The sequence below is a fragment of the Thunnus thynnus genome, chromosome 19 (genome assembly GCF_963924715.1).
Source record: "Thunnus thynnus chromosome 19, fThuThy2.1, whole genome shotgun sequence".
Taxonomy (NCBI): domain Eukaryota; kingdom Metazoa; phylum Chordata; class Actinopteri; order Scombriformes; family Scombridae; genus Thunnus; species Thunnus thynnus.
The window spans coordinates 29,056,260-29,068,911 of NC_089535.1; the positions used below are offsets into that span (position 1 = coordinate 29,056,260).

Genomic DNA, 12,652 nt, shown 5'->3' on the forward strand with positions numbered 1-12,652 from the left:
TTTATTCCAAAATCATTCAAATGTGGAAAAAATTGAATGTTTGCACCATAATGATGAGTTCAAAATTCATGATTCATGAGGACAACAGAGCTTGTCTTTTACTCCAACAGTGTGTTTTTCATAAATTACTCTGATCTGCTGAGTGACCTGATGATCTATCAGTAAACTTCTTTGTTAATAAAACATGTAGACCAGGAGCCGTGCTGGACAGATCATTATGAAGTAACGTGAAGAAGCAATTTAGATGAAAGGCAGCAGAGGCAGTTTAGGATTACACTACCAGGACTGTGTTCAAATTCATTTGAACACCTTATGTTTGTTTTTTTTTATGCATTTGTTTTTTTAGTGAGGTCACTGTGTTGAGATCTCAGCAAATAACATATAATGTTATTATTACTGACAGCAATGATGGACAAAACTAATAAAATGAAACTTACATTGTAATTAGTTGGAATCATCCTTTAACTTCCAGCAAATAGACAAAACAACACTGTTGTTCTTACATACAGTATATACACAGTCTTTTATGCACTCTCACTGTTTGTCACCAACTTACTTCTAAACTTACTTTTTTTCTGAGCCTCAGGTTGAGCCAGAGCTCTTATTACTCACCATCATGTCTTTACACAAAAAGACCATAAGAGGGTGCCAGTGACTCACTGGCCATCCACTCATCCATCTATCATCATTTACTTATGCAGGTTGTTGACAGAGGTCAAATATTATACTTTTATATACAAAGTCTATCCATTAAAATAAACATTGCTCTTCTATGTCAGTCATCTTAGACAGAATTATTCTAGTTTTGTAAATGTTAGGGGACCAGATGAGGGTAAAGTTCAATACACTGCTGAAGGTGGATTTCTGTTCTGCTTTCTGCTGCTGCATATTTCATTTACTTTTTTATATACAGAGACATTAATGGAGTTTTTTGGACAGCAATGATGACACTTAGGTCTTATTTTTATAGCATGAGTAATCATTCCTTTTCGTTACAATAACATTTTACTCTCCAACTTCCAACTGCTGCGATAGGGGAACATGATGATTGTGTTGGACACAGGTTTACAACAGATATTACAGAAGCTATACTGTCTCCATCCGTGAAATCTTGCAGAGTTTAAAGTTGAACTTTGACCTTCCATACTTAACATTTACAGTGTGATGGAAAGGTGAAAAGATGAAAAGCATTAACCTTTGTTTCTAAATAAGTGGCTAATAGAAATGCTTTAAGCAAAGGAATAGTTGAGACCTGTGTGGTTGTCCTGGAAATTCTCCAACAGTCGCCGATGACTTTATTTATCTCAACAGCAGAGAGAACCAGGAATTCATTTGAAACAAGCTCATAATACAGACAGGCCTTCATTTCTAATCCCCCTTGATCCCCAATTAATACAAAAACTCAACACCTCCTCCATGTTGACTTGTTGTCTAGATAAATTCAGTATAATGTCCACATCCACAGCACTAATTCAATCAGTACAGCAACACATGTAATACTCACCACTACTGAAAACACTTTCTCTTCTCTTAAGAAAACTGTTCTCAGTTCATTCTACGACTGTTGAATAAAACTCAACACTTCCTGCACATTTATTTCACATCAAAAGCCTTCCAGTGGCTCAATGGTAGGCTTTTACTGTGAAACATCTGCGGGAAGTGATGATTTCATTAACAGTGATTAAAAAAAACAGCAAGTAGAAGCAATGGAAATGAGTGAGTGTTGAAATGAGAAAGTGCGAGCAGCAGAGTGGTGAGTATAACATTATAGAGCTGCAATGATTAGTTGATTAATCGATTAGCTACCAACTATTAAACTAATTGCAAACTATTTTGATCATTGATTCATCATTTTGAGTCTTTTTTTTTTTTTTTTTTAAGAAAAAACAAAGTCCAAGTTCTCTGATTCCAGTTTCTTAAATGTGAATATTTTCTGGTTTCTTCGGTCTTCTATGATTAATATGATTTGATAATGTGTTTCGATTGCAAACTTGGTTGGGACAAAAGATATTGTAGTTTGCATTTTGGGCTTTGGGAAACAGTAATCAACATGTTTCACCATTTTCTGACATTTTATAGACCAAACAACTGATTGATTAATTGAGAAAATAATTGACAGATTAATCGATAATGAAAATAATTGTTAGTTGCAGCCCTAATAACATGACTCTGTTGTTATACTGATGGAATTGGACATTATGCTGAATTTACTCTTTAAACCATCACAGTACAGGTCAAGGTTTTTTACCTGGCCTTCATTAGCCACCAGCCTTTATTTGACTGGGTCTTATTGAAGAATTGACAGTAAGTGCTGCACACCCAGTAGAGCACGCATGGTGAGTTCTAACCCGTCTAATCTAAAGTTCTTTTAACACACTACTATGAAAACATGACTCAGCTGGTAAAAAAGCTTTGCTCTTTGAAGTTTATTGAGGAAGACTTACTGTTCCTTCTTGGGCTTGGTGTTTATGTCTCCCAGCACAGTGATGTCCGAGAAGTCTATCCTGAACTTGCTCAGCAGAGTGGCCATCCTGCACAGGAAAAGCAAAAAACAAAGAGCTTTGGGGTAAATGCTGGAAATCAGCTGCAAGACATTTTCAATCCAAGGAGCTGTGGACAGAGATAAGAGCCATGAGCCATCCTGAAGGCCAAGGGAAGCTGCTTTAAATAGCTCTGTTTGAACATGGAGGTTTTGAGGGTGGAGGTAGGTAGGACAGGCTTTACTGAGAGCACTGTGGCATTTCCTTTAGCTTTGACTTCAAAGAAACTCAGTACTAAAAGCAATATCTAACATACAGGGGCATATTTAAACCACTATGTTTTCCATGAATATGACCTCTGAAAAAGAACTACTACAACTACTACTATCATCATCATCATCATCACCATCATCATCAGTGGTGGAAGAAGTATTGAGATCCTTAACTTAAAGTTGAACTCATTGATTTTTGGCCACTTGGGGGCAGAAGAACACATTGTAAACACAACATACATACATTTATTATATACTCAATGTCTAGTTCATTAAGTACACTAACAGCTAGCTAAAGCCAATGCAGTGCTATTATAACAAGCCTGTAATATACATCTTCTCTTCATGGCAGTTCTTATGTTCAGTTTTTTTGTTTAACTTGGTCTGAGTTTAATCTGAGTTTTTGAGAGTTTAGTTTGAGTTTTAGAGAATTTAAAACTCAAACTAAACTCTCAAACTCAAATTAGAGAGTTTACTTTGAGTTTAAGTGAGTTTAGTTTGAGTTTAAGTGAGTTTAGTTTGAGTTTAAGTGAGTTTAGTTTGAGTTTAAGAGAGTGTAGTTTGAGTTTAAGAGAGTGTAGTTTGAGTTTAAGAGAGTGTAGTTTGAGTTTAAGAGAGTGTAGTTTGAGTTTAAGAGTGTAGTTTGAGTTTAAGAGAGTGTAGTTTGAGTTTAAGTGAGTTTTAGAGAGTTTGAGTTTGTGCTGCTATTGAACTCTATTGTGTTATACTGAGATGTATTTTAAATTTTAAATTACATTTACATCAGTGAGGGTAGACTAAATATTATTTTACTTTACCAAAATAAAAGTACTCATTAGTCTGCAGATGACACCTGTCAGTGTTATTATTACTACTACAGATATATTATTGTGTGATTGTAGTGGTTTAGGCGCAGATCATTACTTTATATATTGTTAGGTAGATGAGTTCATGGGTTCTGTATGTAAAATCTCAATCTGCAAAGTAACTAGTCAGATAAAAACAAATGTAGAGGAGTTAAAAGTACACTATTTTCCTGTATGTAATGAGGTATACAGTGCTCTCAGTACTTCATGGAGTCCTCCACAGAGTTAGCTTTGAACTTCTGTAACATTGCCAGACTCATGATGGACAATTAAAAAAAGAATTTTTAAAAATGCAGTAGAGCAATAGGGTGACTTGCACCATCCTACTTATCATCTCTTGTCACTTATATACCTGCTAGAGCTCTACAATCTCAAAATGCCAAAAATAAATAAACATCAGTAGGTGGCAGTGCCTTCTCTTACCAACCCCCCCTTCTTTGAAATCTAAATACTACACTATGAGTATCCAACTATACTCAGTCTATGTGTGCATGGTTATGTATATGTACTGTATATTACATATACTTCTATATTTATGTGTTCTCATATTATATATACATACTGTGTATTATTGTTTTTTACTTTTAAATATTTCAAATATTCAGTTTATAATGCTCTATATGTAGTTTATCTCACTTCTGTAAGTTTTTATACTTTGCTAATATTGCTCATTACTGTTTTTATTATATGTATTGCATATATCAATTATTATTATTAGGGTGAGCTGGAATGAGCTCACACCAGTTATTATTATTAAATTACCATACGACTGAACTGCTGAATTAGAGGCTGTTTAACGTTTTGGATCTCTTTGTTCAACATTTATCTCCCTCATCAGAACTGTGACATCACATCTATTTTCACTGCTGAGCACAAACTAAATTCAATTCAGCTCTATTGCCTCATATCAGATATCTCAAAATATGGACTAATAAGGCCAAAACTATCTGCATGGAGAGACACGACTAAAGAGATGTGAGAAAATGTGACTTTGTGGCTTTGACTGTTATCATTCAAATGATAAAGCAGACAACTTAAGCAGAAGTTAAATATTTAACATATGTACATAGACCTACTGTCAAAGAGAAAAGAGAGAAAAGATTACATTTGAATAAACAGATCCAAAATTGAATATGTTTGACAGGGAAACATTGAGGTGTCAGATATCTGTTGAAGTGGCCAGTTTGTGCTTTTGCAGTAAACAAACACAAAGGGGATTTCAAAGTGCACATAGAGCTGTGTGCTCGCACACAGAGATAAAAGGCTCGACTGCTAGCACCAAACTAATTTTATCCAACAAAAGGAGGCAGGAGGCAGCTGTAGGGGACAATGAGAGAGACAGACAGACAGACAGACAGACAGACAGACAGACAGACAGACAGACAGACAGACAGACAGTGTGTGTGGGGGGAGAAGGACAGCAGAGGCTGAGATGCCTTTTTTGCTGAAAACAAATGATGTCAGAGGGTTTACACAGATACAGATAGAATTGGAAATATTAGATCATTAAATATGCTTGTGAAAAACACTGTTTGTTTTAATCTTAAATATCAGTTTCATGTCTGTGTGTTCAGTATGGAGCTAGAGTCAGGATGTTTTTTAGCCTAGCTTAGCATAAAGACTGGAAGCAGGGGGAAGTTGGCTTGTCCAAAGTTTAAAAAAAAAACACCTTCCAACACCTGTAGAGCTCACTGATTTTCATGATACATCTGAATCTGTATACAAACAGAAAAGTAATGAGTACAGTTTGTGGTTTTAGGGGGAGTTACATGCTCAAACTAATTCTTTTTGAACAACAGTTGGGTGCAGTGACTTCTTACGGTCTTGTCACAGTAAGGTTACCAGGTATTATCATTATGTCTGTACAGAGACCCAGACCAGAATCTTTTCCACTCTGCACAGAAATACCTGGATGATACACTGTTGTTCATCAAGACATAGTTCCAGCAAGCAACTCTACCTAAAACCACAAACTTTTAAAAATATTTTTGTTAATGTACAAGTTTGACAGCTTTAGAGATGTTGTCAGGTGTATTTATGAATTTTGGACAGAGCCAGGCTAGTTGTTTCCCCCTGCTTCCACTCTTAATACAGCCTGCTACTCTGTTCTTAACACACCAATGTCAGAATGGTGTCCATATTCTCATCTCACTCTCAGAAATAACAAAGCATTCCTATAACATTAATAAATAAGAGACATGGGAAACTGATGTCTGAAGACACTGCAAGAGAATTTTGAAAAAGTGTTTGTCCAGTGTAAACATCTTCATATCAACAAAGCTAATAATTAACAGAGAGTAATGAGATTTGAGGACAGAAGCTTCTCCACACAATGACAAGGAAATGACTATTTCTGGTCAAACACTAATAGTTCTGATAGAGGCCTGATCCAGGAAGATCACAACAGACAGGATGTCTTGTTCCAAAAATGGGTGACTGCAATGTTTGTCTGTTTAGCAGCCTCCTTAAAATGATCGACTGATGATCAATGAACCACTAATTGTAATTTACATTATTGATGACCACTTTCAACAACAAGTGAAAGGTTGTACATTATGTAGGGTTATCTACTTTTATTATTAATATCTCAACTTTACCTCATTGGGTAAAGAGGTCAGTTCTGTCAGACACTCACCTCCTTGTTGTCTGCAATCACTTATTTCTTAGAAATTAAAGAAAAGTTGTGTTTGAAAAATTCAAAAACAAGGTAGTCTTCCTACAATGAATGACCTTCCAGGTAGACATTGGTTTCAGCTTCATTACTCTATGCAGTGAGAGGTGAAATTTACTGGAAACTAATCTTTCAGAGTAAACATGTAGTCACCTTTACTTCCTGTCCAAGTGAACTTATGGTTCAGGCTGTCCTTAAATGCACCACAAGAGTTTCTTCCAAAACAGGCCTTGCAATCGACTACATGACCACATGACAATGACATCACTTCAACACATACAATAAGGCAACAAAACAGTCACTGAAAGCGGGAAATCAATCTTAACTATATTGACTCAGAAAAAGCAACAAGCTGGTGGCCTCATTAACGAGGCAGGAAGTCAGCTTTTAGACTTAGAGACCATACATTTCACATGTGATGCCCACAGAAGATGATTTTAGTAAAGTCAGTTAAGAATTGTAGTATCAAAGTTTTTGCTGTTCTAAAATTTAAACTTAACTATAAACAACTAAAATGTGTCTATTTGTCATACAGAGATAAATGAGCCTTCCAATGCAGTGTTAAATCCTGATTATACTGTGTGTGCCAAAGACATCAACCAAATGTTCCAGAGGTTCAACACTGCCAATTTCTGATTTGAAGATAATGCAAAATGTACAAGTACAAATGGCAGGTGTAAATGTCTTTCCAAGGATTTACAACTCATTATTTTCTTATTTAAACCGTGCATTTGCACCACCTTTAAGTCTGCATACTGACATCTGAAGCACTTATGTTAACATTTTACCAGTGTGAACATGCATAACATAATGTACATTCATAAAACAGTCAAGATTTGTATATTGTGTTGCATCTGAGACACATTATACATGAATATATCGAGTTCTTACCTCTAACGTGTGAATAAATAAATTGTGCAAACGCAGCCTAAAAGAGCATATCTGTAGCAACAGACAGACACTGTGTGTGTGTGTGTGTGTGTGTGTGTGTGTGTGTGTGTGTGTGTGTGTGTGTGTGCGTGTGTGCGTGTGCGTGTGTGTCATGTTGTCAGCAGCAGCTGAGCAGAGGAGTGTGGTGCTGAAAGGAAAGCAGATGGTTGCACTGTCTTCACTGCTAAAAAGCTGGATGCTGCTTTCATAATGTCCACCTTCACTTCCCTGCCTCATTAGAGACACAATAATAAGTACTAGTAGTCATAGAATATAATGCAAACCACTCTATAGGGCTTCAGCCAATGTCACAAACAAGATTTCTATGTTTAATAATTATTATTATCTATAATTATTATCATTATTAGCAGTAGTAGGAGTTGTTGTAGTATATTTTCCAATTTCACAACAATTCAAGGGTGCATTTATGGTTTTGGTAATAATAAGTTATCATTTTGAAAGAGTTCATATCTGCCATCAGGTGTGATACATGTACCACATACTTGTATGATCTACTTGTGTGTAGTGGACGGGGAGAAGGCGCAGTACTTACGCTCGGCGGTCGTGATCAATCCTGTTGATCTTGCCTCCGATAAAGACGCGGATCTTGCAGTCCTTCCACCTCTTCTTGTTGGTCAGCAGGTATGGGATCAGCAGGGTCAGACCTGGACACCAGACAGAGAGAGACATCAAACAGCTGCCCAACAACTCCATGGAATATTCTGTGATTTTAAGATGAAAGACATTGAACATCTGCTGTGTCTAAGTTGGAGGAAAGTCAAAGTTAAAATATCACAAAGATTCTTTTTTTGTGTGCACAGCTTTTTGCTGCTGACTGCTGTTTCAACACTCAGATGAGGCCAGCTTGTGAGATGTTCATAGATCCTCCAGATCTCAGTCTCCCCTGTACGGACCCCCCCGAACGACCAGTAGGAACAAAGACATGATCCCTCACCAGCTTCCCACCTAAGAACACTGCCAAATATGCTGGGCTAGTTATAAACAGTGTTCTTAAACCCAACCCCTTAAGCAGCAGTTTAGAGTTGAGCCAAACATGAGATCACTGTACTCCAAACAACAGTTTAAGAGTGTCTCTGCTGTCTGTAGTGAAGGGGCTGACATGACGATGATGAGCCAGATCTGAAGTGTCACATGTCAGAGTCTTGAGCACATGTCAGGCCTCGGGCCATGTTCACATCTTTACACCCTGCTGGGCTGACAGAGACCCAAAATCAATCAGCCCAATGAAGAATGAGTCATATTAACATACCGCCTCTGTCAGCCCCACAGATTTGATCTTTCTAACAGCTGCGCCTTGATTTGCCAATTCTCTGTAACTTTGAGTATTAATTGAGGAGAGCATGTGTTAGTGTTGTCCTGCTGAAAACTGTTTGTTATACCGATTTAGCTTTCAGTTGCCATGTACTTATGTGTACTGTACTGTAAGTGTGTCCATGTATTTTTTAAATATTTATCTGCAATGTCGCTTTATAACTAAGAGAATAATGTTCATATTTACAACTCTACATGAACAGTGGTAATGTTTTTGTTAGACAATATGGAGTTTTTCCAATACAAATTCCACAATCTGCATGTGGTGACTACAAGCAAAATCTCCTAATTCCTGGATACCCATCTCAGTTATGAGATCCATATTTACTAATTATGAACCAAATCTCAAAATTATGAAATACAAATCTCATAATTCAGAGAACATCAGTGCCTGGTAAGGGGTCGGCATTGAACAGGACCTTGCAAGGAGTGGTTAGTTGGGTTGAACATACAATAGGTGGTGCTCTACTCTGCCTGAAGGATATTTACACCAGGTGCCTCAAGAATAAAGCTGGAAAAATATTAAGGATCTCAACCACCCTGATAACGGCCTTTTATCCCTGCTGCTGTTGGGAAGAAGGTAGCGGATACACTAGGCCAGCTTCTACCCTCAGGACACTAGGATCCTACATGAGGTCACTGCCTAAAACTGCTGATTGATTTGTATCTAATAATTACAAGACAATCATTTTGAGATTTATATCACATAATTCAAAAAAAACAAAGAAAGATTTCACCATTGTGTTAATCTACCAAAATCTGAAATACTTCTCTTTCTCCCAGTCTCACCTCCATCATCAAACAGCCACCAGACGTCCACTGTGCCCTTCCCTTGTTTCTTCCGGAACTGCTGGCTGGCCTCCAGCAGCCTCTGGTCAGATACGTTCAGCGGTACGGTCGGGCTCTTTTTGTCTGCAGGGATGGTTGCCACAAACACACAATCACACACACACACACACACACACAGAAAACAGAAGAAAAGCTCATTTAGATGCAACATTAAACAGCTTTCACTATCCAGTCATTTGCTGGCCTGTTAGCAGTTGTACAGACATCTATGTGGTGTGTGTGTGGCTCTGTGGACTGTTAACTGTGTCTGTAGGATGTATGAAAGTTCAGCTATTGTGCTTTTGAAATAGGTGTGATGGTTAGAAACTTTAAACATATCAAACAGTTTGAATAAAGTAAAATGACACTGCAGCTGCAAGCAGTGTTTCCCCTGTAGGTCTGTGAGTTGTGGATAGTTTCAGGGCTGTAGTGTCTGTAGTGTCTGTAGTGTCTGTGGTGTCTGTGGTGTCTGTAGGTCTTGAAGTGGTGTTTGCATGTTTTAGAAAACTTGCACCTTGCTAAAGAAATTGTTCATTTTCATTCAGTTTGAAATTTCCAAAGCATACCAGAGGTTTTTAGATCAATGTGCTGTGAATAATAAAGCTGCTGCATTCTTCAAGGTTTTGGGGGGCAAGTTGAGTTTTAGAGGTGAGATGAATTACAATTATTAATCTGTCAATTCTGTTTTTTGATTAATGAGTGACCTTTTGTAGATTAAATATCTGTTTGATAAGTGCTTTATAAATAAAGACACAATGTGTCTTCACTATTAGAAAACCATGGATTGGCCACTGCTTTTAACTTTTGTATACAAACAGTTTTAATCTCAGTTTTGAATACATTTTGTATTTTTCTATTGTGTTTATGCATAAGAATGAATTCTTGGCTGTGATTTTATGGGTTTTATGTTTGCATACAAGCTTGTTTCAAACTGCCAGGAACAAATAAAAGGACTTTAAATTGAATGAAATATAGAATGTTCTATCATTTTTGATCCATTCATCAGGTGTGTTATGCTTTAGTGGCTAATGTAGCCTGGAGCTGCTAGCCTCCAGCAGAGGTCTGCTAACCTCAATTCTTTCTAACTTTCTAACTTCTCTCTAACTATCTTATCAGATTTCACACAGCTCCCTTTGGAGATACAAAAAGTTTCATACGACTTTTATCACATACACAGTAGTACTCCCCTTTAATATTCATTGTGCACTCAGATGAACGGACAGCAAGAGCTGCCTTGAGGTTAGAAAATCAACATTCAAATTAAAGTATGCTTTGGAAACTGATCTTCAATAATGTGAAGCCTAAAACATGCAGCACCACTGATCTGCTCTTTTAAGGAGCATCTATGTAACTTTTACTGAACAACAGCAACTGTAGCTCAAGTGTCAATGACAGTATCATGATAAATCAAACTTTACTTTGTTTGTAAGAGGAAGATTGACTCTCTTTAAAGTTTTGATATAGGTACTATTTTTTCTAATGTCTTGGGGATTTCTTGGATTCTGGCTTAATGAACAAAAGGGGAAACACTACTAATATTCAACAGCAAACAAACAGGGAGAGAAGCTGTGAGAAGCTCAGGAGTTAGCTGGACAGGGCTGGAAACATGAAAACAGGAGAGGAGTTTTCATCCTGCAAAAGAAAGCTACACACAAACTGTCACCTCCAGAGAGAGAAGAAGCAGCAGGCGTGAGAGACTGATGACAGTTTGGAGGAAATTGAAATGTTGGCACACTCACAACATTAAATACTCCAGACTTGGACTGAGTTAAAGGCACTATCACATACACCTTCAGAGACTGGGCTTGAGCTACAAGCTGGAGACCGTTAACAGGATAGCAGGAGAAAGAGAGGAAAAGACAAAGTGTTATTCCCCAAAGCCAAGTAGCTAGCCGGGACAGAAACACGGGACAGACACAAGACAGAGACAGCAGGGTGCAGGACAGTATGTTAATACAAGAGGAATTCAAAATATACTGTGAAAGATGAAGTGACAGGAAGAGAGAAGAGAGCATGAGGGAAGAGGAGAAGGAGTGCACAAAAGAGAACAAAGGGAGAAATGGAGAAAGATAGAACTAAGACTAGAAGGCATGAGTCAGAGAAAGGTAGAGAAAGGTTTTAAGGCAACCCGATAAAGTGGATCTCCTGCCTTTTTTCAACAGGGGCTGTGTTGTAGCTTTGCCATCATCGTCCTCATCTGGGAAATGTGAGACAAAAGGAGAGAAAAAAATAATAATAAGTGATATAAGTGAAATGTTGATTTGATGTGCCATTGACTTACAATCATGAATCAAGATGAAGTTAAGTACAACACAAAACGTACAGTTGTAAAAAAAACATGAAATACATCGGAGCAGAACAGCTAGCTGTGAGCTACAGTAGCTTCATGCTAACAGGGTCATGGAAAAAACAAGAACCTTAAGTGAAGCTTTTCCACTGGCAGGAGTTTTAACACAAGGCTCAAAATTTTCTTCTTGATTTCTGGAAATTTCTCAGGCCTGACCTGAACAATAAAAGCAGCAGCTTTGAGCCAGGACTGTCTAGTTAAATCAAACTGGCTTCAACTGGACATTCAGTAAGCAACATTGGTGGACATGTGAGACCATTAAATACGCATGAATCAGTTCTAATTCTCAGAGCTGGACTTCTCCTCTGAGACTACGCTTGGATTAAAATAAAAATCTCACACAGTGAGGAGGGTGATTCTGAATGGAAATTAACTCCACAAAGGCGAAGGTTCTGTCTTAATAAAGGCTCAGGTAGGAGCTTTGGCTGAGACTAAGAGGATTATTCATCTTCACTTTCTTACCTCTTCAAAAAAGGCCAACATGTTTACAATGTGTGGGGCCGTCTCAATTTGGGTTCACACTGAATTAACACTAGCAACATAATGTGTATTAAATGGACTAAAAGACATGCACACCACTATATTACTCCCTGGTAACTCAATCAACACAGTCAATCCAGTATCATTTACATCTCCAGTTTCCAGTTTTGTCATTTTCTCCATCACTGTTAAGCTAAAAAAACTCAACACTTTCACATTAAAAGTCTATCAGGAAAGAGAAGAATGATGCCATGTGGGCAGCTGCAATGCTTTTAATATGAAACATCAGAAGTGTTGTATCCATTGACAGTAACTGCACAACCATAACAAACAGTGAAGTAAATGTGATTGAATTCATGAGTAAATGACAACAGTGTGAGTATGAATATGACTCATGTCATACTGATGTTGTGTAACTGAACATTTGACTGATTTATCAAGACAACATGGAAGGCTTCTCTCTAAAA

General features: G+C 37.4%; 1 protein-coding gene across 1 annotated transcript in view; it reads right to left on the reverse strand.

Annotated features, from left to right (window-relative positions):
* Window positions 1-12,652, reverse strand: part of slc12a2 (solute carrier family 12 member 2) — a 75,747-nt gene that overhangs the window by 7,084 nt on the left and 56,011 nt on the right. The window contains exons 21-24 of the mRNA XM_067575191.1: window positions 11,508-11,555; window positions 9,320-9,442; window positions 7,752-7,863; window positions 2,445-2,531 (exon numbers count right to left, since the gene is read on the reverse strand). Coding sequence (XP_067431292.1) covers window positions 2,445-2,531; window positions 7,752-7,863; window positions 9,320-9,442; window positions 11,508-11,555 — 370 coding nt within the window. The remainder of the gene's footprint in view (window positions 1-2,444; window positions 2,532-7,751; window positions 7,864-9,319; window positions 9,443-11,507; window positions 11,556-12,652) is intronic.